Below are 23,689 nucleotides of genomic sequence, written 5' to 3'. Positions count from 1 at the left end.
CGGAGTCAGGATTTGGGTGTTCCCCTCCGAGACCGTTTTTTCCTCCGTTTTCGCCGTTGACAGGGTTAGGGGGAGTCTTCCTACTGTTCGAGACGTCTCGATAGTCTTCTGAGATTTGGATATGGCGAGCTGGACCGACCAATACCTTTAAGCTGGACTAACGATGCTTCTGGTCTCAGACATTCTTGGTCTGCCTGTTTGGCTTTTGAGGTCACATACGACCATACCCATTGGAAAACTCGGGATCCCGTCCGCTCTCCCATAGATAAGCCAATGAGGGCCGGATTAGTAGTTGGGTCGGTGACGACCAGCGAATACCTGGTGTTGTATGATTTTTATTCCATTGCTGTATAGATTGAATATGGGTACCATCCTAGGTTTTTACTCCGTTTTCTTCCCTCAGACACGTGATGTCGCACGGCGGCTCATCGCCCGCGGACGTCGATTCGTCGTATGTCCTAGCCTACCATGAAACTAGATAAAAGCGTATTCCTGCATGGGCAGATCCATTATCTGCCACATACCCTTCACCTTGTCCAGCACTCTGTATAAAGGGATTGGGGCGATAGGTTCCGTGTCCGAGGCTATTCCCAGATCATTAGTGTCGGGTGCAGAAGGCAACCATTCAGGTTCCTTCCCTTGGCCACCTACTGCAGGATCACCAGTATCAGATGCACAAGGCCGCCGCTCAGGTTCCTTTCCTTTACCACCGACTGTAGGCTGTTCTTCGCCGACAGCGCCAGTCTGCTCCCCGGGGCCCTCCGACATCGTCTTCTCTACTGGCTCAACCACCCAACAGATACTCATACTTCTGATATCAGGCCGAGGCAGTACTTCCCAGCCTGAGTTGAAGACGGTAACAACGAGGCATGGCCCATCCACGTCGAAAATCGATACGAGCTGCTGCGTCCGAGCTTGGTCAGTCTCTGGCGCCCAGAAGTTTTGCTGGACAGCTTCTTCAAGCCAAGCCATACTGGATGGGGCGAGTCTCGTTTCGTGATCCTCGAAGACGTCGAAGGTTCCTCCGAGGTCAGAACTGAAGATTGTTGCCATGATACGTCGATGAAGTTGCCGTTGGATAATGGTGTCTGGAACTATGCCACTATTCTGCTGACTCGACTTCGCCCCTAGATTGCGGGTCGGCCTGTCTCCTACCAACGGGGCATCAGGAGCGTGGCTGTATCTGCCAACGAAAAGAACCCCTTCCTGCATGATCCGGTCCACGATCCAGGATTGGTAGTAGCCGCCGCCTTGATCTTTATCCAGTTGCAGTGTTCTAAACGGGATCGCCACGACGGCCGGGTGCGCAAAAAGCTGCCCAGATACCGAATCTGGCAGATACGGCTGGTGTTTGTCGATGGCATCTGTGCGGATCGATTGCCAAATGCTATTAGCGACGCCTAATGACTGATTGGTAGAGAGGCCGTGCAGGTATCGCAAGATGGCAAAGAAGATTTCCGCCACGATCTTCTGCATCTCGGGCTCCGCTTCTACGCGGTAGGCGTCAAGGTACACTTTGGTCTGGATCCCCGTCGCATCTAGGCCTCCCCAAACACTTGAGTCGGCAGCAATGGCACCATGGTGGAAGATTTCCAATTTTGCCTGGTCCATAACGTACTTCTTTGAGAAATGTTGGGTAATTAGGCCCTCTCGTCTAGAGAGTTCATCGAGGGATTCCTCCTTTTGGCGGTCGGCGATGATCCGCAAGCACTTCATCTTATGCCAGATCTCGGCGTATTGGTACTTCAGAGGGCTGAGATCGAGAATATCGTCAATTGTCCAGAGATACGTACAGAGATGGAGTCCTTTGCTCTTGCTCCCAAAACTATGTTTGTATACGGCCGGGTTGACGAGCTTGCCATCTTGTACTGCGTAGCTGTTGATCCCTTTGGAGTCCGTGTCAAAGGGCGACAGCAGGCTCCCTACGCGGCGGTCCATAGCAGGGTCTGGCTCTCCGTCTTCGTCACCGGGGAAGTCATAGACCTCGGGCACTAGAATAGATGTGTCTCCGTTAAGCAACGCGATGGCCAAAATACCGAGTCGGAGCGAACCGCATTCCTTGGCTACCCTGTCAGCGTCCAAGCGAATCTCGTAACTGCACATGTTTGCGAGTATTGTTAGACGATCTTGAACGTCGCGACAGTGACGAGTATTCAGCAGGGTTAGAGCCGTGGCCGCGTTAACCTTTTGACGGCCGCCGTAGACTCTGCCTCTGTACATGCGGACACCGGACGCGTGCTGACGCACTGTGATCTTGGGATGGAGAAATTCAGCGACAGAGAGAATCGGGATGGCGTTCTTGCCGATACTGGTTCGCATCAAAGCTTGCCCCATAACTTGGAAACGTTGTTCTAGCAGAGACTTGCAAGTTTGTACCAGGTCTCTGAAGAGGCCTACAGGGATGCATACGATCTCTGACTCTAGTGTTCGCCTCTCCGAGTCCAGAGGATGTCGAGGAGTTGAGTATCTCTTCTGATCGGCGCGGAGTGTGCATGTGTAGTCAACACCAGGACCTCGCCTAAACACTAGAACCATGCCGTCGCCGGCACTGACTGCTTCCTGAACAACCCACGCTCGCGTGTACCATCTGTCCGATTGGACCATGTGCAAGAAATCCAAAGCACAGTAGAACAACTGCGGAGGGAGACTTAGATAACGCAGTTTTTCGGTTTCGTTGTTTATTAGGTACTGAACCGCGCTCATCTCAGTCATGCTGATTGTCGATTCGTGTAGGCCAGCCGTAACGATAGCCCTGTTGTAAACGATGTCCATAGCCTGTACGCCGAGCCGCTGGTATGCCTTGTCTTTCTCTGAGCTATCTTCCTTCGGTTGGGGAAGGCATTCTTGGTCGATCCAAATCATGCGAAGGCCAACGGAGTTTGCAAAGTCTACGGCACGGTCGAGGACATCGTCGAGTGCGCGAGCAGGTCGTGGCTTGCCGTTAAGATCTCGGATCTTTGACTCTATGATGGGAGGAACCGTGTTTCCGTCCTTGTCTTTGATTTCCTCGGGCCAGCAGTACGATATCGCGACATAGTGAATACATACATCGACGCTCGCGGGCCGTTCTGTGACGAGATGCGGGAATTCGTCTGTTGGTTTGAAAAGGCGGAAGTCCCGTGTCTTCCTGTCGTGGGGGAAGGTGGGCAGTTTCGAACATATTCTGCATTCGAAGAAGTCATCGTCGTCTGCCTTGGCAGCAGAGGGTCCAGGACCCGCCGCCATCGGCGTGTCGCTAGACTCGTCGTCACCCATCAATGATAGACGAATGGCCTCTTGAAGCTCCGGGTCTCCATCTCCTCGTCTACGGGGGTTCCTTTGGATGCTGAAGATGGCCCGGCAGTCGAGTTCAGGGGCTCCGCTGTGATCGGTGTGTTGCTGAACTCATCGTCTTTCATCAGTGACAAACGGATGGACTCTTGAAGTTCTGTATCGTCCATATTGTCGTCTTCTGGAGGGTGTTCGGATGCCGTAGATGGCCCAGCTTCCGATTCCGGTTGCTTCAAGGACGCGATAATTGCTTGCTTGAATATGGGATCCTCGTCGCTATCCGGAAGGGTTTGTGGTAAAGCGGATGAACCAGGGCCAGGACTCGTCGACTTGAGCCTGGGAGAGTGCTCGGGTACCACGGTGTTCTTGCTGCTTTGGCCTGCCTTCGAGTCGCCATCCTCCGCGTCGACGGTGTCATCGTACACCAGGAACTTGATATCCCGGTAAGCCCACGTCTGTGCCTTGACGCGGTGCACTTGAAACTTCCAAAGCCCCTGTACCTTTTCGAGGTCCTCGGGCCTGAGAGCCGATATGTTATGACCCGTATCGTCTTGCATGTTGCCCGTTTCGCGATGTAGTCGGAGATGACTGTGTCTTCTGAAACGTCTTTCGAATAATGGTAGGTAAGCTCCGCTGATGGATAAGAAAGAGAGGGGACAAAAAGTGAAATGCGCATCCGAGTGGACAAGGACAATGTCATTCGAACCAGTAGTGGAGGTTAATCTATCATCATGACTGACACTGGGTGCCTCTCGTACACTTGGCTGCCTCCCAAGAACGCCTCGTAGCCTGCTTCGCAAACCCTTCCTGACGTCTTTTGCTAGCTAATGCGTGATGTAGCCCTCAGATTGCTATTCATGAGTGGAGCATGCCTCGGGGTTCTGCGGCACGTCTAGTTGCCTCACGACCGCTTCGCCACTGAGAAGGATTCAGCGTCCATTGGAAGATGGGGGTCATCTTTCGTTGAGCAAGGCAACGCCGCTCGACTGCAGTGTAGCAGTCAGCGTCACATCGAGGCAGATGGGCCGTATACAACGCAGAGGAGATGGAGGTGGTGTGCCAATGGAGCAAAGAATAGAAAGGATTCAGAGATATGACGTGACGCTCTGGAAGAGAGAGAAATGAGAGAATAGGCGAGGTGCAGACTCCATGGTGGAAACGGTAGGTAGCGAACCACCCCTTTTCTGATCCCACTTTCCCTCTTTCTCGGCAGCACTAGAAGTAGTTCCTTATGTGACTTTGCATCGTCACCTTCTTTGGTTGATGGCAACGACAGACGAGCAGTATCACTTCCCTGAAGATGAAAAGTCTGATTTCACAGAGATAAACTCATAAGCCAGACGCCGTGCTTTGCTGATGCCTATAATCGATAACTTTGTTCGCTCCTCAAGAGCGCAGACTTCTGCCTTGCGTGAGATGAGAACCACCACAAGATACCCAATTTCCTCCATACGAGTCTGTAAAGCAATATGCGCAGAGAAAACCAGCTTTTGCTGATCAACAGAACATGGCAGAGGATACATCGTCTCCTTCCTAAATCGAGCTTCCGCTACCTAATTTAGTACCTGTACACCGGTTCCTTCTTCTTGGAACTCTTCGGGGTTGATTCGTAAAGGTCATCGTCCGAGTCCTCGTGCAGCGTCTCTTGCCGGTTCCTCAGATCGACTGTATGAATCGGGTTGCCGCTGAGAGGTCCAGGCGTAGCGGCATCGTCGGCGCCATGCATTGTGATTTTGCCAAGAGCGCTGTCCTGTCTTCCAAGGTAGCTTGGTGTGGGGTTGAAGCCTGGGTGAAATGGCTCGTGACCCAGACGCGGCTCTTCACCCGGCAGTTCCACCGCACCACCGGATCCTCCGGGTCTGCTCGATGAAGAGTAGTGGTTCTCCGGTTGGGGGTCCCTGAATGGGTCCTCGGCCCCGTATTGCGGTTGGGCTTTCGGAGGCGGTCCCGGGGGCGGCGCGAAGGATTCTGATGCCTTCCCCTTCCCGCTTCCTTCGGATGGCCTTGTCGGCAGAGGAGGAGTTGAGCTAGAAGATGATGACTGCGCCTGTGTCTGCGCCCATTCTTGGGTTCGGCTTGCTTGCTGAGACTCGGCCGTTTGGGGGCTCACGGGGCTAGCATTGTCTGACCGCGGGTCAATTCCGAGCTGCTTTCGAGCGCCGAGAACAGCTCTCTGGTGCTGATTGAGTGCAGACTGAAGTTGCTCGTTCGTATCAATCAGGTGCTCCATAGTCTCGTTGTCGGGAGACGGGTTTTCGGCAGTCATGTACAGTTGTATACTCCTCGAGGCACTCTGGCATCTGTCGGCAAACTCCTTGATTAGGTCATTGTTGATGACCTCCTGAGGAGGAGTGTTGACGACAACTTGGGAGAGTAGTTTCGCAGATGTCCTCGCCTCTTCTAACCTGCTCGCAAGCTCCGCCGGGGTGGGCAAGCTTCGGTTGGTGTGATTCCTGGCAAAGTAATTCTGCGAATGGGGGTTGAACGGTGGCGCATTCATGGTACGAGGATCGGGACCCGCCATGGACTGTCTGGGGTTCTGTCGAGATTTGTCAGTTCGGCAAGGACGGAAACAACTACTTTATCAGGAGCCCTTACGCCATATTGCTTGTAGCTTCTTTCCTTCTCCTTCTTCCACATGGAGATCAACTCGCCCAGGCCCTGGTCGTCAAACTTGGTAGCCTCAAAGGTATCCAACGTCTCAGACAGCATCTGTCTGACACTGGGATCGTGCGTAGTACGGTATAATTCCTTGACGGTATCGGCGAACTTCTTGTCCATATTGCGCGTGAACGTGGGACCAGGGTTGTCGGTAAGGATGCGAATCAGCATGATGGCATTGTACTGCCACGAGGCTTTGGCGTGGTTGTCCTTGGCTAGGTATTTCCGGATAATGCGCGCGCACTCGGCGGCGGCGGCCGGAGAAGACTCAGCGGCATCAACAATGGGCGGGAGGTAGAGGACTTCATCGCCCTAGACGTTCTGTTAGCAGGCAGCTCCGTGCGATCACAATTTGTCGCGACTAAATATATACCTGAGCATTGGGGCCTCCAGATTCGCAGAATTGTTTCTGAACACTACGTCAGCTATAATCGTCGGCGTAGAGAAGGCTGGATCTTGCATACCACGCTACGGGCAGCTGTAGCTTCAGGCGTCTCGTTCTGCGGGTCTGCTGGCGACGCCGACACTTGGCTAGATCCACTGAAGTCTGGTGGAGAGAGACCTCGATCAGCACTTCATTCGCGATCAACCCGAAGATGGTTGAGGGAAATGGTTGTACGGCGGGTTCTACTCACTGTTCGTCGTTCTCTTCTTGAGCGTACTCATCATCCGGTTCACACTAAGCCCCTTCATTGCCTTCATCTTTGCGGTCGCGGAACCGGCGGGTGGAGGAGCGCTGAGCCGCGAGGGAACAGGAGACTTGCGTCGGAAGCACGGATCCAAGGGTCCTAGAGCAGACAAAGGGGAAAAGCGTCCGAGTCGGAGCGGAGTGGTCGGATGTGAGAGAGAGACGTTGATATAACCGTCGGAAGGTATCGCAAAAGCGGCCGTGAACAACTGAAGTAAATGGACGATAGGCGGATTGTCTGTGGGAAGGGGTTAAGGTTCGGTGACTGGAATGACAGCAATGCGGGAAGCTGTGCGCGTATGTTTTGGGGGCGTGGGTTGTAGGCAATCGGCGGGAGTTTGGAAGAAATAGGTACGGATACGCAGGGCCTAGTTGAGCTGCAGCCTGGAAGTGACGCTCGGAGGGGAAGGGTAAGGCAAGGTCGGACGGGCCAGACGAACTGGGGGGTTATTTTAAATTAAACCTCAGCCCGGCGTCCCGCGTTGGTCCACCGTCCACGGGGTCCTTTTTAAGCGTGTGTTGTAGTAGTGCGTGGTACGGTATCTGGTCTCTTGGACCGTTGGAGAAATTTTGGCGGGGTGATTGGAACGCCGCAAGTGACGAGCGTCTCGGCGTGTGAGAAGAGGGAGACGGCGGCGCCTGGCAAGGGTTCGGGTCGAGTGGGCTTGTCTGCGCCTCTCCGAGTGCGTGGTGCGAGGAGAGTGACTGACCGCGGTTCGGAGTAGAGGTCACGTAGCGGCGGCGGTAGTCTTTGGTCTTGCGAATGCCGGACGTTGCCGGTGGCTTTGAATAACCTTGATACTCAGCAGATGGCGGTTCTTGGGATCTATCTCGTGGAGGATGGCGCAAATGAGTGTGGCTGATAGTCGGTTTGTTTTCGGGCCTGGGCAGATGCTTCGTTTGGTGAGAGGAGGAAGACCAAGGGTTCCGTCCTGTCGTCTATTGGTGTCCGGCGTTAATGAGAAACCACAATGGGTGCACGGGAAGATATCAGTGTTTCCAGCAAGGTGTTGGAGACCCTTGTAATCTTGTCGTTGTTGGTTGGAGCGAGCAATGTGTATTGGATGCGTCAGATCAGGACGAACGTATGCGAGCGAAGAAAGAGAAGGGCAGTGGAAAGGTTTTCGGTTTGGCTTGAGCCAATGAAGGTATGCTCGTCGCACCTTTTGCTGCGGCGAGTTGTTCAGACCAGGTACGTTGTCGCGGCGTCGAGTCTGGAGCAGGCATGACGACGACTTGGATGGCAAAAAGTGATGCGCAAGAGGCCCAGAGAAGACGGCAGTGCCTGGGGAGACCTTGCACCGATCACCGCCCCGGTACGTATCTCGCAGCTTGGAGATGGGGACCTTGAAACCATCTAAGCCAACCAAACATTCCCTTGGGCCTTTCCTTGCGAATCCGTCCAGACGGGAGTAATCCTCCTCATCAAATCCTATTCATCCGAGTCTCTCGCTTCAGACTTAGGTTTTGTAACTGATGTTATTCGGACCTTGCCTTACTCTAGATGACTCGCGAGACTTTAATATTCTCGGCTCAAGGTAGATCTGCCCGATGTGCCCCAGATTCATAGTACGCATCAGAACGTTACTGGAGTGTTTACCTCCATTCTTTGGTTCGGGTTCTACTTTATTTGGAGAGGACCACGTCAAAAATTGGGGGTCGCATTAACTAGAGACATCCCCCATTTTGACGTATGCGGGCGGGTACGACGGTCTACCTCTTCTACATTCATGCCATAATTCAGGGTCTTTGTCCCGCAGATGATCGGACGGCATCTCGTTCCTTCAATAAAAGCAACTCGTATCAAGATAAACACCAAGCTAAACAAACTATGTATCTTTGAGCTTTTTGTTTATTATCATTATAGAAAACCGACAATAATCAACCTCAAGCTCCAGATACTTCAACTGCCAAACCCACGGCCCGGCAAGCCAAGTGTTGGTCTGCACTGTCGTCCCTGCACAGCCTCACTCATCCACGCAAGCAGCAACACCCTCAACACGTACGTGTATGGCCAAACAGCGCCACGGGACCTACTGCACCGCGCGCGGTGTACACACTCCTTTTTTCTGTCGGCATCCCGTCGACTTGTGGGGAACTCCCAAGACGCCAGACATCGGAGGCCACGCAAACCGACCCCTCTTTGGTGTACAACCTGCAGATACCTGGCGACGATATGTACATCATCAGGTTGCCTCCCGCGCCAACGTTGTTGCCCATTTTGAGCTTTTCACGGCATCATGCTGATGGCTACCTTACCTTACCTTACCCAAGATGGATACCCCAGATGGACAGACGGCTCCCGCGGCTAGCTTTCGGCGATAAGAGGCTATCATATCCTGTAGCTTGCTGACAACGTTCTTCTATAGACGCAACATGTCTGGAATAGTTGATATTGGCCGCCCGGTCACTGCGCGTACAAGATGGCGCGGTTTTCTACTAATGCTTGTCTATCTTGTGCCATCCTACACTTGCTTGATCAGATGCCCTCAGTCGTACTTGCTCCATCTACGAAGAGTATTCTTCACCGTCGTCTGACTCGCCGTCGGCCGAAACTTCCTCCACGATCAGGTTTCCTGACCGTCCAATCTTCTGTCCCATCGTCTCTTCCTTGCTGGGCTCGTACACAACCCGGGGCATGACAGACGCAATGCGGAACTGATACTCGTGCTCGTAGCCCTCGGGCTTGATAGCAGCCTTTTCTGATGTTTCTTCTGATGCCGTCAACACATCGTAACACTCCACGAAAGCGTATAACGTTTCCATCGTGGTGTCGTTCCGGAATCGGCGCACAATCCTTCCGGCGCCGGACGACTCGGGCATCTTCAGCGCAATCCGTACCACATCCTTGTTGCTCGCTGGCGGTTCGTCTTCCATCGTCGTTGCCCGCCAACGCTTCCACTTATCGCCAAGCTCCTCGCGCCTTGCCGCAGCCTCGGCCTCTTCCTCGGCTTTGCGTGCAGCTTCTGCCGCAGCCTTCTCCGCCTCGCGCCGCTGTCGCGCTCTCTCCCTGTCCTTAGCCAGCGATCGTTCGTAAGCAGTATCTTGTTCGGTTCGTAAACTGCGCGCCACCTCTTGTGCAGTCCTCTCTGCTCGGACACCTGCGAGATCCGGTGCATATTTGTTGACAGCGGTCTGTGCTTCTGAAAGGTACGCAGTAGCCGGCATCGGGCCAGCAAGCCGCTTGATGATGCTCATTCTAGTGCTTCCTTCCTTTGGCGTGAGGCAGACGATCGCTGAAAACGGGTACTTCGTGCAGTTGTATTCCTGGGCAACCTGGTACGCTTCCGAATCGAGGATATTACCGCCCCACAGAATGACATTGTTCGCCGGGTCGGTGATGAAGCTGACCACATCCGGGTTCAACAGAGTTTCCCTCGTGAATGATTCGGTGTCGTCGTGTTCGGGTGACATGAGAACGACCAGTAAGAATTTGAGTTCCTTTTTAGCCAGGTCTTGTGCCTGAGCGATCCCGCCCTCGAACCAGGGCAATTCGGTGCTTCCATACTCTTCCTCGAATTCGCGCTTGAATCGCGCAGCCGTGTCCCGGGGCATAAGCATTCGGCGCCCGTTGGTACTCCGCAGTCCATTTCCCGGTCCGCTTGTGATGGCTCGTGGCCGGATCTGTCGGGGAAGAAAGCTGAGTAGGTAGAAGACGGTCCGGAACATCTTGGATGCGATGCTGTAACCGATGCTAAAAGGCGCCAAAAGCAGCCCGATGAGGAAGGGCGGACGGTGGACTGTATTCGGTTGAGGAACGATTCGCGGCGCGGGGTCGGGTCGATCTCTCCGAGGAGCGGGTGGACGACCTGCAGAGGTAAGCAGACTCTCTTGAAGGTTCTCGTGCCGCGCTTCTGTCCGAGGAATGTCCTGTGCCATTGCCTCCGCGACAGGATCAGGGCCTTCGCCGTCGAAGAACTTGGCGATGGCGATCTGTAGCCAGAGCAGTCAGTATGGTTCGCAAGCCGGCTGATACTGTGATGCGAAGTTTACCTGGACATTCCATTGCGATCGCTGCAACAGCGGTATCGCATCCTTGAGCTCTTGATTTGTGACACTTGTGTATTGCTGGAGGGACTCTTGCTGACTTGCAGACAGCTGTCCCAAGTCTACGTCTCCGCTCTCCGCCATGCTGTCGGTTGGTGCTGCACGCGATGTCAGGATTGGCGAGTTTGTCGAAGTGACGGTGTGGGGAAAGTCCAAGTGCAGATTCAGTAGTCCATAGAGTAGGTGGTTGAGCAGGTTGACGTTGTGGAAGGAGTTAAACCTGAGGCGGAGGTGGGCTGGTTATAGCTAAGAGCAACGTGGCTAAGCAAGGTAGCGGAGAACGACACTGCCGTGGTAGTTGTAAGCCTGCCAACGTCGTGATAAAAAGCCAGAGGTCAAATGCTTTGACAGTAGAATGGAAAACACAAAAGTTGGATCTACTGTAGGAATGGAGGGACAGGTTCAAGAATCAAAGGCGCGGGTTTGGGCTTTGATGCAGCTCATTGACGAGAGGCTGGATGCGTTAGAAGCAAGTGACCGAGTGTCTGAGATGCTCCGCTAGTCGCAGCTGATTGTCGAGTGTCTTGCCTGGTGACGACACTTGTCTGTGGACGGAGGTCGGATGTGCAAGGGCTTGGCAAGGTACATGAGGTAGGTACTGCGCCTTACTGCCGGCGTCTGCGCGACGAATCGCGACCGCGACGCCACAAAGAGTATACCTTATCGCTTATCAGGACACATGGCAATTGCATCTACCCAGTGAGGGGAGGCTGTCGGATAGGTGCATAGCCCCGCCGTGATGTGAAGTACGCCTGCAAGTGGTGTTCGGACACCTACAGGATCGTCCCCGAGCTACAAACACCATGAAGCAGTGCTGGAGTTCTCGAAATTTTCCAAATCTCCAATAGGCGAGATTGTGTTCCATGAACTTTTTTCTAAATACTCTTGATGTAAAGTGGTAAGCGGAATATGAATGAGCTGACCAGTCTCCTCTCATTCCTACATCAAATATTGATACACTTCCGTGAGTACTGCACTTCATGATGCCTACAGCAGGCCAGAATTCCTGCAATGCATACCGGTATTATTATAAGCTTGTGAGCGAGTGATGCCAACCTTACGACAGCCTGAAATTTGTTGTAATGACCTAATGTGACGGAACGTTAGACTGGATGGAGTGACATGCCTTATGCACTTAATGAAGGCCAGCCTAACCTTGATGTTATTGTCGCTCGGATATTGTGGAAATGACATACTTCCACGGCCAAATCCAACGCGTTTACATATCCACCACGAATGTTGATTAGTAGTGCTAGAGCATTGACTTTTAGCGGTTTGAATGTCGCGAGGGTGTGTCATCGTCTCCCCCTCACAGTATTGGACCCAAGTTGGTTTGACTTGGTTGGTTCCATTCCCACCCACCGATTCTCCGGCTTCAGGCCTAACCTCCGCTCGCACCGCCAACTCCCGCTCCTGTGTTCTGTGCCAGCCTGCCAGGTTCATTTCCTGGCCACGCGGTAGCAAATCTGACCTCTCTGTCTTCCCACCTACATACACCACTTTCGCTCCGCTGCCCGTCGCCGCCATTGTCGCCGGTCCCTGTTTTTTTTCTTCCCTCTTTCCTTCCTGGTCCCTCCCGCCTTTCCTGCGCTGGGCTTGCATATCCGTACGCATCCTCCCCGTTAAGTACAGATACGGCGCGCGCATACTTGGATTCTACCTCACCTTGCCTTACCTAAGGTACTATCTCAACTGTACCTTATTCCGACTGCATCCCGTCGCCTTGCATCGTCCGCCAATTTGATCTGTCGCCATCCTCGACTCGAACCTCGACCCTCGCCTGGTGCACGGCATCGTGTCCATGATCGAGACACCTACCCCACCAAACGTGTTCGAGCCATGGCAAAGGTCTGCAAGGATCAAGTGCGTCTGCCCAAAAATGTCCTCCCCCCCAGTCCGGCTTCGCGCCAGGCCCCACGCGAGCTCCAGTCCTTCTTCTTTGCCCGCCTTTGTCTTCTCTCCACCCCGCTCAGACAGCCCAAGTCCTGAATTCCCCCCCGTCCACACCCAGCGCGCGCGCGTCCAAACCATGAAAACGACCTCGACGACTACTCGATCATGGGCTTTGGATTTGGCTGACTCTGTGCAGACGTCGTAACGTCGACCAAGGGGGCGAAACTTTCTTCCACCGAAACTACTGATCATGGCCACCTCGCGATACCCCCAGTCCGACCTCCGTCGACAAGTTGGGTCGCCGAAACCCAAAATCCGAGGCGAGTCAACGCGCATGCCGCTTTTCCAACCACGTTGCCGTGACAGGATAGCTGACGTCTTATCAATTGGCTTAGAAAACAAAGAGACATTATGCCGAAACGTAATGATATACGGACACTGCCGATACGAGAACACCGGTTGCGCCTTCAACCACGACCAGAATCGATCCAACTCGGTCCAAAACAGTCCCGGGGGACAGAGCAACCAGTCTGATTTGTAGGTCACCGTCCAGATCCGTTCCGCTATCATGATCGACTTCCGTGGTCGATCAACCTGTTCAAAGTGCTCGAGAGCTGCCAATGTTCCCTATCGAAGCCTGATGCTTTTCTGCTGGAGGCAAAAGAAAGCGCCATGGTTGCAGAGGCCATGGCACAGGACCAGAAGCGCAATTAGACTCCGGCCACACGTGTATCAAGCAAGCCTGGTGGCGGACAGAACGTCTCGACACTGAGGCTTGCATCGCGTAGAAAGAGGAGTTGGACCATTTGAACCCCAATCAAGGGTGAAGTCACGCCGAGCGGCTCGCATTCACATCGTGATATGCAGCAAAGCTCCCGTGGAACTTGGATTAGTTATCTTAGGGTCGGTGTGGACCGACGCTGTGGTCGCAGAAATGTGACATGAAATTGGAGAGCGCCATGGAGGATGAGACGTAGACCACCAACCCGAGGAGCATTGACGATACCGGAAAACCATCAAACTCACATCGCAGGCCATATTCGTAGAGAGCTAACGTTTGGACTTTGTAGCGCGAGAAAGGCCCTCAATGTCGACTCACCTTCATTCACACCCGCCGGTTTACCCTCGGTGGCATCCCCGAATTCAAATGCAATAGGCAACTCTTCGAAGAAATCAACATTTTCCTCTCAGGCTGCTAGTGCAGCCGTCTTTACTCCTAGAGGGGCAGGCTGTATGTTTAGAGCCATGTTGTATCGCGGACTGTCTCATCTAATTTCTTCACAGCTGCGACACCAGCCGCCGCTCCAGATGGAGAAGCTGCGTCCACAGTATTTAACCCCGCCACGTTCCGAGAATTCACCCCATCAAACTTTGAGTTGAGTACTGGTGTAAGAACGACTGTACCTCACACAAGATGCAAGGCTGACCTTGATTTAGATCACTGCCAATGGCTCAGCCTCCGAGACAGGGCTCTCTTTTGACCCCTTTACTATGCCCAACGTTGGCCAGACATTACCGGCCACACCATTCAACCCTTATGCCGATGATCCTACCGGACTCGCTGGCTCAGGTGCCTACTTCCAACATCAAAATGCTTACACGGCCCCCCTTCAACCCGTAAGAGAACGCGTAGTAGAAGTTGTGCGTACCAAAACTGACGCTTTGTAGCTGCAATACCATTTGTACGCACCCGTTGGGCCGTATAGAGATGACTTGATGCCGTTCCAAAGGCAAATTCACGACTTCTTCTTACCTGAGAAACTGCGTGAGGAAATGCAACGCAAGTCCGAGGCTTTGCAACAGGTTATGCCAAGTAAGTTACGAAATGAACCACAGGTGTACAAATATCTAATACTGCGATAGACTCGACACTACCTCCGTTAGACAACTACTACTCCCTTGTTCCTCTTGACACCAGTCATAGGAAGAGCTCTAGCGTCTTTGGCTTCACCACATGGGTGTACAAGGCTACCTCCTCGAAGAATGGCAAAACATACTGCCTCAGACGGCTTGAGGGTATGCTATGCAGCGAAGCCTTCCCTCGACATTACTAATGCATAATAGGTTACCGACTAACCAACGAACAAGCCATTCGCTCTGTCAAGGAATGGCGAAGGCTCAACAATGGCAATGTGGTAGGCATTCACGACGCCTTCACCACTCGAGCCTTTGGCGACAGTTCCCTGTTCTTCGTGCAAGACTACCATCCCCTCTCTAAAACACTTGCCGAACTTCACTTTTCCCAACCAGCCTCCACCCACGGCACCCGCTTCAGCGCAAAGAATCCCATAACCGAAAGCGTTCTGTGGGGCTACATTTCCCAAATAGCCAACGCGTTGAAGGCTATCCACACATTAAATCTGGCTGCCAGATGCCTCGATATGAGCAAGGTTATCGTGACGGACAAGAATCGCATCCGGCTTAGTGCTTGCTCCATCCTGGATGTTGTTCAGTTCGACAATCGTCGCCCGGTTCAGGAGCTACAACAGGAGGACTTGATTCAATTCGGGAAACTCATTTTATCACTGGCCATTAACACGCCGCCGAATCAGCTCACAAATCTCAAAGGGTCCATGGAACAGATGAGCAGGGTTTACTCAAAAGAAATCACTGATACCGTCTTGTGGCTTCTGACCCCCGCTCCTGCTGGTGCCGCGCCGAAGGGTATAGAAGAGTTTGTCCGGGGCATCGCAGTCCACATGGTTGCCACGCTAGATGCCAGCTTACAGGAAGCGGACGCCCTGAAGTCGGATCTGTTCCGCGAACTAGAAAACGGCCGCATCGTGCGTGTGATGGCCAAGCTCGGGGCCGTCAACGAACGGCAGGAATTCGACGGCGACAGGAATTGGTCAGAAAATGGCGAGCGATACATGCTCAAACTATTCCGGGACTACGTCTTTCACCAGGTCGACGCGAACGGGAATCCTGTGGTGGACATGGGCCACATTATCCGATGCCTGAACAGACTGGACGCTGGTAGTGACGACCGAATCTGTCTTACGAGCCGAGACGAGCAGACGAGCTTTGTCATCAGCTATAAGGAGCTGAAGAAACAGCTCGGCAACGCATTTGGGGAGCTCCTCAAGGCAGGGAAACAGACATCGAACCGAGGGTTCCAAGGTACCGCCCACTAGAGCGGGGAGGGTTGCGATTACCACGGGTACGACAAGGATCGGAACCACGATCATGAAAGGACGGGGAACGAGGCTTCAGCGTCCTTGGATTACAATGCAAGGGGCTGCGCTTCAGACGACGCGAGAAACTACTACGGAGTGTGAAGAACGAACCGCGATGGTTTAAGACGTTGGACTACGGATGCACGGTTGGAACGGCGCGTGAGACGATGAGTGGACGCGAGATGATCATCGCTTGCCTGCCAGGTTCGAAGGTATAAGAGGAGCGCATAGGAGCCTTCGAAGTGAACGGAACAGCGAGGGGAGCGGAAGGAATAGAGAAAGGGGAGTGAGCGGTCTCGCTGACTGTGGGGACTCAGTTAGATGGGGTACAAATGCGGGCAAGAATAGTAACGAAATAAATCTCTTTTTCATTTATTTTGTTCGTGCAGGATGAGTTCAGGGAATATATCCGGGGTGCAATGAGCCCTGCCGTCCCCGCTGTCGTCATGGTATTTGCGCCATACCTTCCCACCCCTTTCTTTTTTTCCGGTTTTTCTATCTGGGAACTTGTGATATGCCATTATCAATTCATGTCCTCCTGCCGATGTACGCACACAGCCTGCAAGAAAGGGGCTGCGATCTCGCGTTGCCCATACATCCCCGCCAGGTCGCGCATCAACCGTCCAGCTCTGATGCCTCGTTGATAGAGCGTTCTGTAAGAGCGCGGTCCCCTCTCCCCTCATAAAAATGGAGTTGGGAATTTTCCAAACAGAAAATCTAACGAACCCCTGACCATCTTTCCACACGCCCAAATCATTCCTCCTCGGGCTGCGCAAACGGGTTTGCTATGGGCTCGCTTCCGTCGACGGGGCTGACGAGGACGAGCAGGGTTCCGCGGGCGACGATAAGGCCTAGGGACCTGGTTGTTTCGTTTTCTTCTTCGTCTATCATGTGTTTCTTGTTAGCCGCGAAATCAACGGGGTTTCGCCCCTTCTGTTTTTGGCACCAAGAAGAAGGCACACGTACCTCTCATGACTTCCTGGACCTCATCCAGCACCAGGTTCATCAGCGCATCGTATCCCTTCAACGTTCCGGTGACTGTAGATATTCCCCAATGTTAGCAACCGGTACATTATATTACCACAAAGGTCCTCGTGCAAAGCACAGAGGATAGATACTGAGAGAACAAGACAGGGGGAAGAAGAACAAACCTTCGCGCCCGCCGTTGAACTTGACGGTAATCTGCTTGTCCATATACTTTGACAAGTCGAGGATATTCTCCTTCTTGGGCCTCTCCCGGTCGCCGCCCGAGCCCTGGGCACCGCCTCGATCACCACCGCCACCACCGCCGCCGCGACCTCCTCCCCTTCCGCGGTAGTTTCCTCCCCCTCCTCCGCCGCCGCCGCCTCGGCCGCCGCCTCTGTGTGAGCCTCTATCCGCCATTGCGCGCGCCGGGTTGTGTCGTGTCGCGCGTTTATTCGGAGGGATAAGCGCGGTGATGAGGCCTTGCCGGTATCGGTAGGGGATGTGTAGTAATGCGCCGTCTACCTCGATAATGTCCCTTCAATAAGTCGGCTATGGGAATTCGCCTTCTTCTTCGACGAGGTTTCTTCTGTTCGCGGGGGTGACGTCGTCGAGATCGTTGGGTTTTTTTGGGGCTGGGGTTACTGGCCGGAAAGGCTAGGGTGAGGTCGTCGGTGGTGGGTTAGGAAAATGAGCTTGAGCTTGGTCCGGGCTTCTTCCATGGTGGGGCGGGCCCGCGTCTTTCCATCCTTCCCCCCTCCCCGCCGTTGAGAGGCCCGGGCTCCGTGATTGGCGGGGCGCGGGTTCTTCGTTCGATCTGGGAGGACGGGACGGGACACATTTGAAGTAGTGTGCGGTTCCTATCTATAGAGAAGGCAAAGCAAAGAACTCCGGAAAACTGCAAATAGCAGTTTGCATATGACGCGGAGGATGAGAACAGAGAAATCTTGACTTATTTAGTGCTTTTACTTACGAGTACATAGTTTCCAACTGATAATGGTGCTCAAATGGTAATTTTGAGGTATCTTGGAAAATGGTCGTTTGGGCGATAACATTGCTTCAACGTTGCGCATGGTCACTATTTCCTCGAAACGTGAATTCTTCTTAATTGTCTTTTTTTTTTTTTGCGATTCGGGGCGTCCCGTCAATGGCCACGCTACGCATCTTGCCTACCATTCACCAATACTTTCTCGGCACTCATCAAACCCCCGATGAAAACCATTTGTGCGGGAAGCTGGTCTTGCCGTCGCGACGTCTCAAGACAATACCAAGAGGACCATGTCGAATGTCAGTCATCTCAGCATCCGCAGCGAAAAGAGACACATCGAGTCCGAATAACGACAAAGAAAAAACATAGATCATTCGATTCAAGGGCGCGTAGCCGCGTTACCGAGAAAATTTAAGTTTCGGTAAACGGGGAGGAAAATACTGCTGCCTATCCGCATCCACGAGGTACTTACACCGCAAGAAAAAAAGATCCAATAACCATCATTATGAACCAGTGAAAATTTCAGAAGATCTAATTTCCGTTCTTTCTTGGGGTTCTTACTAGGATCGGCGAAAAGACCGATGACTTTGCAGCAAACGACGCGCAACGCTCGAGTCGAAACGCCTTGGCGCTGATACGTTCGCAGCGCGCGTCGTCGTTGAAATACGACTACGGGCTTAGCTCCAGCCCGTGTAAGTGACGACACACCATGGGGGCCATGATTTGTGAAGCGGTATCCGTAGGTATACTAAGGCTAATCGAACCGATGAACCAGGCTGTGCAGCTTCTCTTCCCTTTTGACTAATTTGGACGAACCCCAGGAAAGAGATGGAATCATCGAACCGGGGGGGAAGGGGGAAGGGAGGTTAGTTCAGTGAGCGATATACTTCATACTGTGGTGTAAGTTCCTGTAAGAGAAGTAATCCTGGCGCGTGTTCCGTTGGTGATTTCCAAAATGTCTTGGCACTGCCCTCTGCGCCACCCCCGATGATATTGATGGGCAACCAGAGCACCCCCAAAGGAGCGGGAAACAACGCATCATTACGCCGCTACATTAGATCTTTAGTTCAGGGCCATAAAGTGGGAATCGGGGAGTCCAGAGTTGGTTGGCAAATTCCCGAGGTTGGTGAAATTACGTCCCTACTATCCCATTCGTCTTGCTCCTCCAGACATTTGGTCGGCGTTCTCGTCTGCAGATGGGGGCCACGTACCGCGGTTACGAGGCCTGTCCGCCCTCCTGACCACTCTGCCTCCCTGCAAAGTCCCTGTGAAGTAGATGCATTTGAGCAATGCCAGAGTGAAAGAATTTCGGAGGCGACGGGCTGCGAGGACCGTTTCCATGTCGGTTCAACTTGAAAGCAGTTTTGTGTACCGGTACTGCGTAGTGATGTGTGCGTGTGTGACATTCAAGATGTGGTCCCCCCTTCTCACCCTCCAAGGACGAAAGGGAAACCAAACCGATCTGCGAAAGCGAGCGAGCGGAGAGGGGCCGCTGGCCGCTGGCCAGTGGCAACTGCTGCTCAATTTTTATTCCAAAACATTGACAGGCCCAAAAATAAGGTAGTTGTTTTGCCCATCAGTGTCGGAGCGAGTTACATCCCAGCCGGTCGTCCGTCCCTGGAATTTCTGCACGTGCGTCGCGTGGGAAGGAGGGGGGAGCGCGGTAAGTGGTTCATGCCACATGGGAGGGATGGGGGCTGCTAAGTTGGGAAACGTTTGGCTTGGTTTGGTTTTATAACGACTTGAAGTGATGTTTTAGGGTGAGGGGATGCGATGGACCATGTGCGATTGACATAATTAGAAGCGTCGTGGGCAGATGAGACTGCGGTTGAAGATGATCTCATTCATTGGCCTTTTAGAGTTGATTTGCGCGGGCCTTTGAGTGCCGGCCGGCGAGCGATGCATATTCGCACCTAGTCCAGGACTCTATGGATACTTGCTGTGTATGCAAGGGTACTTGGGCGGGGGCGGCGAAAGTCATGTTTCTGCGATGCTGAGGGGCCGCTTGAGTCGCCCCGAAACAAGACGGGGTTGGCTTGTTGACAGGCATCCCGGGTGAGGATGAAGAGGAGTTTATAGATTGGCGATACTTTGGGTCCCCGACCTCAAGTCTTGCTTTTGACGCCGGTACCTTATTTCGTACGGAGTACAGAGAAGCCAACAGGGAAAGGCGTAGGTTTCTGGAGTAGGTAGTGCGTTCCTCGCGTTCCGCTCCGTCCGAAAGAGATCAAAGCTTCCCAGTCGTCGGGTCTCCGTGTTTCCTCTCTCCCACCCACCGTCGTCCCTTGTCCGGATTTCTGTTTAGCATTAGCATTTTCGTTCTAGAAAAGTTCCATCTACGGATGGGCTACCTGTACCAGGTACTGCGCACTACGTAGAGGGTGGACGACCGCGGTGCCATGGCCCAGGGCGCGCGAATCGACCAGCGGGCGCGCGGGTTCCCTAGTTCATCTTTGGTAACGTCGTACCTTACTAAGGACCAAGAGGGCCTTGCTCCGCCCCTCCACCCCGTCCGCCGTCGAACAAAAACCAGGAGTGCTAGGCTTCCCAGGCGAAGTAGAGAGTCGCTTGCCGTTTGTCTGTCAAGTGCTGGGCATGCGCCGTCACGTCGTGCGGTGTAAGTCGGGACACGCCAGGGTAAGACGGCAACCCAGAAAGATGGGATGCTTTAATGTGACGTGCCGGTTCGCCGGGGGTGGGAGGTATTGGATACTAGGCTCGAGGTCAGGGTCAGATCACAGATGCGATGCAACGGAAAAGAAAGGGGTGGTGGTGATTGTCAGGACTCAGTGGTGCGGCGTGCCTCTTCTCTTGTCTTGTTTCTGTCTCTTGTTTCTTGTCTCTCTCGTTTCTGTGCCTTGTCTGCGCCGGGTGTCTGTCTCTGTACACCAAAAGAAAGGTAGGTAGGTGATGGTGTACGAAGTACGAAGTACTCTCGAGTCTCGGTGTCCCGGCAAGGTAGTTGGGCAGGTGAGGATCTACGGTGCGCTCCTCCCTCCGAGATTCCCACCCGGCAGCCCATTTTCCCGACCGAGTCTCATGTTCAGCGTGGGCGGTGTCTCAAGCTTGTTAGTCGTCTGTTCATTCATCCATCCCATTCCTCCTTGGACAACTCACTTTGTCATTCATCAATCACTCTGTCACAGTCACAGACTCATAGTCTCACACAGATGGGCCCCCCTTCTTCCCGCCCGCTACTCCTCTCCTCTCGAAACACTCAAAGCCGACTGGCCGGTTGGCTCCTCCATTTCCCCAGTTTCCAGGCTGTGCACTGCACCAGGCTGGAGCCGGCTCTTTTGGGGCCCATGGGCCATGGGCCTTGATTGAAAGAGCCTGGCAGCTTGTTCCCCGCTCGTATTAATTGTGTTCGGCGTCCAATATCCTGCATCGACTATCTCCCGGCATCAAGAAGTTCTTCTAACTCTATGTCGCGGACCGACGATGGGCACCTCGGTCTCAAAATTGCCAGGTCCCCTTTTTTGCTTAAATTTTGCGAATCAAACCTTGCCGCTTTGCCGACCCCTTGGAACTATTATTTGCTTGCTCATTGTTATTCTCCCCGAACCCGACCTTTTCGGCTCACAGAGCCGGACTGGACTGTTCAGCTTCCAAGCCTTCATAGGGCTGCCGGTCTTACATAAGGAGACGGACGACAAGCGGGAAACGGCCTGCTTTTTTGTTCAATCTTACCTCATATTAGTCGCTCAATTGCTTTATACGACATGTCTGCGCCGGGTCCCAGCGCCACCCCCGTACACAGTTCGCCGTCATCCGTTTTAAAATTTCCCACTTTGCTCGTATAGGACAAGCTGCGTTTATCGACGGGTCAAGATCCAAGGAAACGCAAGAGGCAATTAAAAGAACGGCGGGGAGAAGAAAGAAGAAAAAAGATTGAAAAAAGGCTCACCAAGAAAGAACTCATCGCCGGGAACTCCCTATTACGCCGTCTTACATGGGCTGAACCACTGAACCACTGAACCACTGCATAAGCACAGGATAGCTTCTTCTTCTTCTTCTTCTTCAACGGACAGAAACAGACGGCCTGTCTCTGCACACAGCCCCAGATCCAGTCCAATCCAAACCAGCCCGGTGGTGTGGCCCCCACCAGAATTGCTTGGTTATCAATTTAATTGCTCTTTTGGGGCTTTGGGGTGGTGCTTTTCGCGCGTGTTTGGGAACCGGGGCGGGCAGCGTTTCTGAGAGCTGGCACCCTAGTCCACACACGCATCATCACCACATTCCGCTGCCTTGGCTTGGCATATTTCACGTTACCTCAACTCACTTTATCTCACCTGCCTCAAGGTAACCACAGCCCATACGGATACATCTTACCAGTCGGGTATCTCTCGGTTCATCCATCGCCTGCCTACCTCATCTTGTCTTGCACCTTTCATGCCACGCTAGGAGCTGCTGTAGCTCCCAACTCACTCCCGGCAGCTGTTGCCTCTGCGCTGCGCTGCGCTGCTTCCCGCTCAAGTTCCACCAATCCTCCTCATCTCAATCTCACTTACACACGCCTCACGCCTCTCACACCTCACACTTTGCGCCCAAGAGGGGGACCCTGCCCTGCCCTGGTCCTCCACTTCTTTCCCTCTCTCACTCTCTCACTCACACGCACACACTCACTCGCTCACTCACCCTCTATCCATACCGGCGTACACAGCACTACTGACTGTCCAGTCCTTTTTAGACCCTCCGTACGAGGGCAAACTGAGGTGTCCTCGGGTTCCGTCAGTCCAAGCTTTTTAGGCTCCCTCCCTTCCCGACGAACGAAAAAAGAAGGACGCCGGGTCCCCTCTCCCACCCCCGGCCCCATCCGTTTAGTGGAACTTCCCTCCGCCCTTGCTGCACCGTATCTTTGCCTTCCATTGCGGTCCTGCACTGCATTTTCCCAGCCGTCCACCGTCACACACACATACCTTACTTGACCTTACCTTACACACACCTCGCCTCGTGCCTGGGCTACCGCTCACTCTACCTTAGCATCCCGCCTCTCGCCTCTTTCTCTCTCTCTCACTCACTCACTCCCATTGCCTAGTCACTTTCATACACACACTCGCCCGCCCGACTCATACGGGTGCCGCCCCTCTCCCCCCCCCCCCGTCGCGAAAAAGGGAACCCACTCTTCAAAACTCCCGTTCCGTCGTGTCTCTCCTAGTTCCTCAACCTGGGGGTCTCACATCCAGAGGTACGGTACCTACTCTTCCTCACTCTCTATTTCACTCACCTCACTTTCATACCGACACACGACATAACCAATTTGGGATTTTGCGGCTTTGCGGTGGGAACTCGGCACCTGCTTGGCCCTTGTCATTGGGCAATTCGCCCGTAAACTCGCCTCTGCAGCTGTACCCCCGTCCGCTCTTCTTTCTCTCTTCTCTCCCCGTCCCGTCCTCCAAGCCGTCCCATCCCAACTCCATCACTCTCGCGTACCTTACCTACCTACCTGACCTTGCCTTACTCTCTGGTTCTTCATATTCCCTCTCACGCGCACGGCGCAAGCACATACTTGCCTGGACGGTCTTTCTTTCTCTCATCCCGTCACCCTGTCCATCCGCCCTCTACCTACTTGTGTTTGTAAGTAACCTAGGTACCTTACCTTAAGGTACGTTAAGGTACCCAAGTTCCCTTGTCTCGCCTTACTCTGCCTCTCTCCCACCTGAGGTACACCTACCTTACGCCTATTTCCTATGAGTACTCCTCCTCCCGAGTTCCGCCCCAGTTCCCAGCCAGCCCCCGTCCTGTGGCCCCGACCACGTCCCCCGTTCCCCCCCGTACAAATCCTGAGCGAAACCCCGATTCCAACCCTCCTCCTCTCCCCCCGTCTTTTCTTGGCTCTCCGGCCTCGTTCGCTCCCCCCCCTTCGATCAACAAAATCTCTCGTCCCTCTTTCGTTCGAAAGCTTGCTTGCTCCATCCCAAGCCCCAACTCTCTCGTCCCTTCTGTTACCTCAGGCATTCCTCCCTCACTTCACTGGGGCCCTGTCTGCTGGGTTGCCACCAC

The 23,689-nt window shown here is 53.6% G+C and overlaps 7 protein-coding genes across 7 annotated transcripts; 1 reads left to right on the top strand and 6 right to left on the bottom strand.

Annotated features, from left to right (window-relative positions):
• Positions 1-160: 160 nt before the first annotated feature.
• On the bottom strand, positions 161-3,379 carry BDP55DRAFT_280573 (uncharacterized protein). Its single transcript, XM_060566473.1, has one exon. The coding sequence runs from the start codon at positions 3,253-3,255 to the stop codon at positions 475-477; it is 2,781 nt and encodes a 926-aa protein (XP_060425939.1). The 5' UTR covers positions 3,256-3,379; the 3' UTR covers positions 161-474.
• BDP55DRAFT_731828 (uncharacterized protein) lies at positions 3,255-3,827 on the bottom strand (the record flags this gene model as incomplete). Its single annotated transcript, XM_060579867.1, has 1 exon — positions 3,255-3,827. One exon carries the CDS (start codon positions 3,825-3,827, stop codon positions 3,255-3,257), a length of 573 nt encoding a protein of 190 aa, XP_060425938.1.
• A 572-nt stretch (positions 3,828-4,399) lies between these two features.
• On the bottom strand, positions 4,400-6,990 carry BDP55DRAFT_280449 (GAT domain-containing protein). The gene is made up of 5 exons (XM_060566472.1): positions 6,567-6,990; positions 6,396-6,478; positions 6,305-6,340; positions 5,869-6,243; positions 4,400-5,809 (listed from the first exon to the last, which is right to left on the bottom strand). Exons 1-5 carry the CDS (start codon positions 6,631-6,633, stop codon positions 4,829-4,831), a joined length of 1,542 nt encoding a protein of 513 aa, XP_060425937.1. The 5' UTR covers positions 6,634-6,990; the 3' UTR covers positions 4,400-4,828.
• A 2,006-nt stretch (positions 6,991-8,996) lies between these two features.
• BDP55DRAFT_674559 (uncharacterized protein) lies at positions 8,997-10,528 on the bottom strand. Its single transcript, XM_060575673.1, has one exon. It carries the CDS (start codon positions 10,496-10,498, stop codon positions 9,128-9,130), a length of 1,371 nt encoding a protein of 456 aa, XP_060425936.1. The 5' UTR covers positions 10,499-10,528; the 3' UTR covers positions 8,997-9,127.
• A 3,522-nt stretch (positions 10,529-14,050) lies between these two features.
• Positions 14,051-15,693, top strand: BDP55DRAFT_559374 (uncharacterized protein; the record flags this gene model as incomplete). The annotated part of the gene is made up of 4 exons (XM_060569897.1): positions 14,051-14,176; positions 14,228-14,372; positions 14,423-14,575; positions 14,624-15,693. 4 exons carry the CDS (start codon positions 14,051-14,053, stop codon positions 15,691-15,693), a joined length of 1,494 nt encoding a protein of 497 aa, XP_060425935.1.
• Positions 15,694-16,092: 399 nt separating this feature from the next.
• BDP55DRAFT_674550 (U6 snRNA-associated Sm-like protein LSm7) lies at positions 16,093-17,058 on the bottom strand. The gene is made up of 3 exons (XM_060575672.1): positions 16,887-17,058; positions 16,702-16,773; positions 16,093-16,619 (listed from the first exon to the last, which is right to left on the bottom strand). The coding sequence occupies exons 1-3, from the start codon at positions 16,927-16,929 to the stop codon at positions 16,489-16,491; spliced, it is 246 nt and encodes an 81-aa protein (XP_060425934.1). The 5' UTR covers positions 16,930-17,058; the 3' UTR covers positions 16,093-16,488.
• Positions 17,059-19,950: 2,892 nt separating this feature from the next.
• On the bottom strand, positions 19,951-20,770 carry BDP55DRAFT_280418 (uncharacterized protein). Its single transcript, XM_060566471.1, has 3 exons — positions 20,490-20,770; positions 20,044-20,398; positions 19,951-19,983 (listed from the first exon to the last, which is right to left on the bottom strand). Exons 1-2 carry the CDS (start codon positions 20,706-20,708, stop codon positions 20,225-20,227), a joined length of 393 nt encoding a protein of 130 aa, XP_060425933.1. The 5' UTR covers positions 20,709-20,770; the 3' UTR covers positions 19,951-19,983; positions 20,044-20,224.
• Positions 20,771-23,689: the final 2,919 nt, after the last annotated feature.

Source organism: Colletotrichum godetiae (genome assembly GCF_030913485.1).
Source record: "Colletotrichum godetiae strain CBS 193.32 chromosome Unknown BDP55scaffold_42, whole genome shotgun sequence".
Classification (NCBI taxonomy): domain Eukaryota; kingdom Fungi; phylum Ascomycota; class Sordariomycetes; order Glomerellales; family Glomerellaceae; genus Colletotrichum; species Colletotrichum godetiae.
Note: the sequence above shows the minus strand (reverse complement) of the source record. Positions and strands in the feature narration are given on the sequence as shown.

Excerpts from the sequence above, each read along its gene's own strand:
- BDP55DRAFT_280418 (XM_060566471.1), bottom strand. The coding sequence starts at position 20,708 with ATGGGCTGCCGGGTGGGAATCTCGGAGGGAGGAGCGCACCGTAGATCC. Across the intron at positions 20,399-20,489 it reads GAAACAAGACAAGAGAAGAG|TATCCAATACCTCCCACCCC; the intron begins GCACGCCGCACC and ends CCTCGAGCCTAG.
- BDP55DRAFT_280449 (XM_060566472.1), bottom strand. The coding sequence starts at position 6,633 with ATGAAGGCAATGAAGGGGCTTAGTGTGAACCGGATGATGAGTACGCTC. Across the intron at positions 6,479-6,566 it reads CAAGAAGAGAACGACGAACA|ACTTCAGTGGATCTAGCCAA; the intron begins GTGAGTAGAACC and ends TCTCTCCACCAG. Across the intron at positions 5,810-5,868 it reads GAAGCTACAAGCAATATGGC|AACCCCAGACAGTCCATGGC; the intron begins GTAAGGGCTCCT and ends AAATCTCGACAG.
- BDP55DRAFT_674559 (XM_060575673.1), bottom strand. The coding sequence starts at position 10,498 with ATGGCACAGGACATTCCTCGGACAGAAGCGCGGCACGAGAACCTTCAA.
- BDP55DRAFT_674550 (XM_060575672.1), bottom strand. The coding sequence starts at position 16,929 with ATGGACAAGCAGATTACCGTCAAGTTCAACGGCGGGCGCGAAG. Across the intron at positions 16,774-16,886 it reads GTTCAACGGCGGGCGCGAAG|TCACCGGAACGTTGAAGGGA; the intron begins GTTTGTTCTTCT and ends GAATATCTACAG. Across the intron at positions 16,620-16,701 it reads GGTCCAGGAAGTCATGAGAG|ACGAAGAAGAAAACGAAACA; the intron begins GTACGTGTGCCT and ends AACACATGATAG.
- BDP55DRAFT_280573 (XM_060566473.1), bottom strand. The coding sequence starts at position 3,255 with ATGGGTGACGACGAGTCTAGCGACACGCCGATGGCGGCGGGTCCTGGA.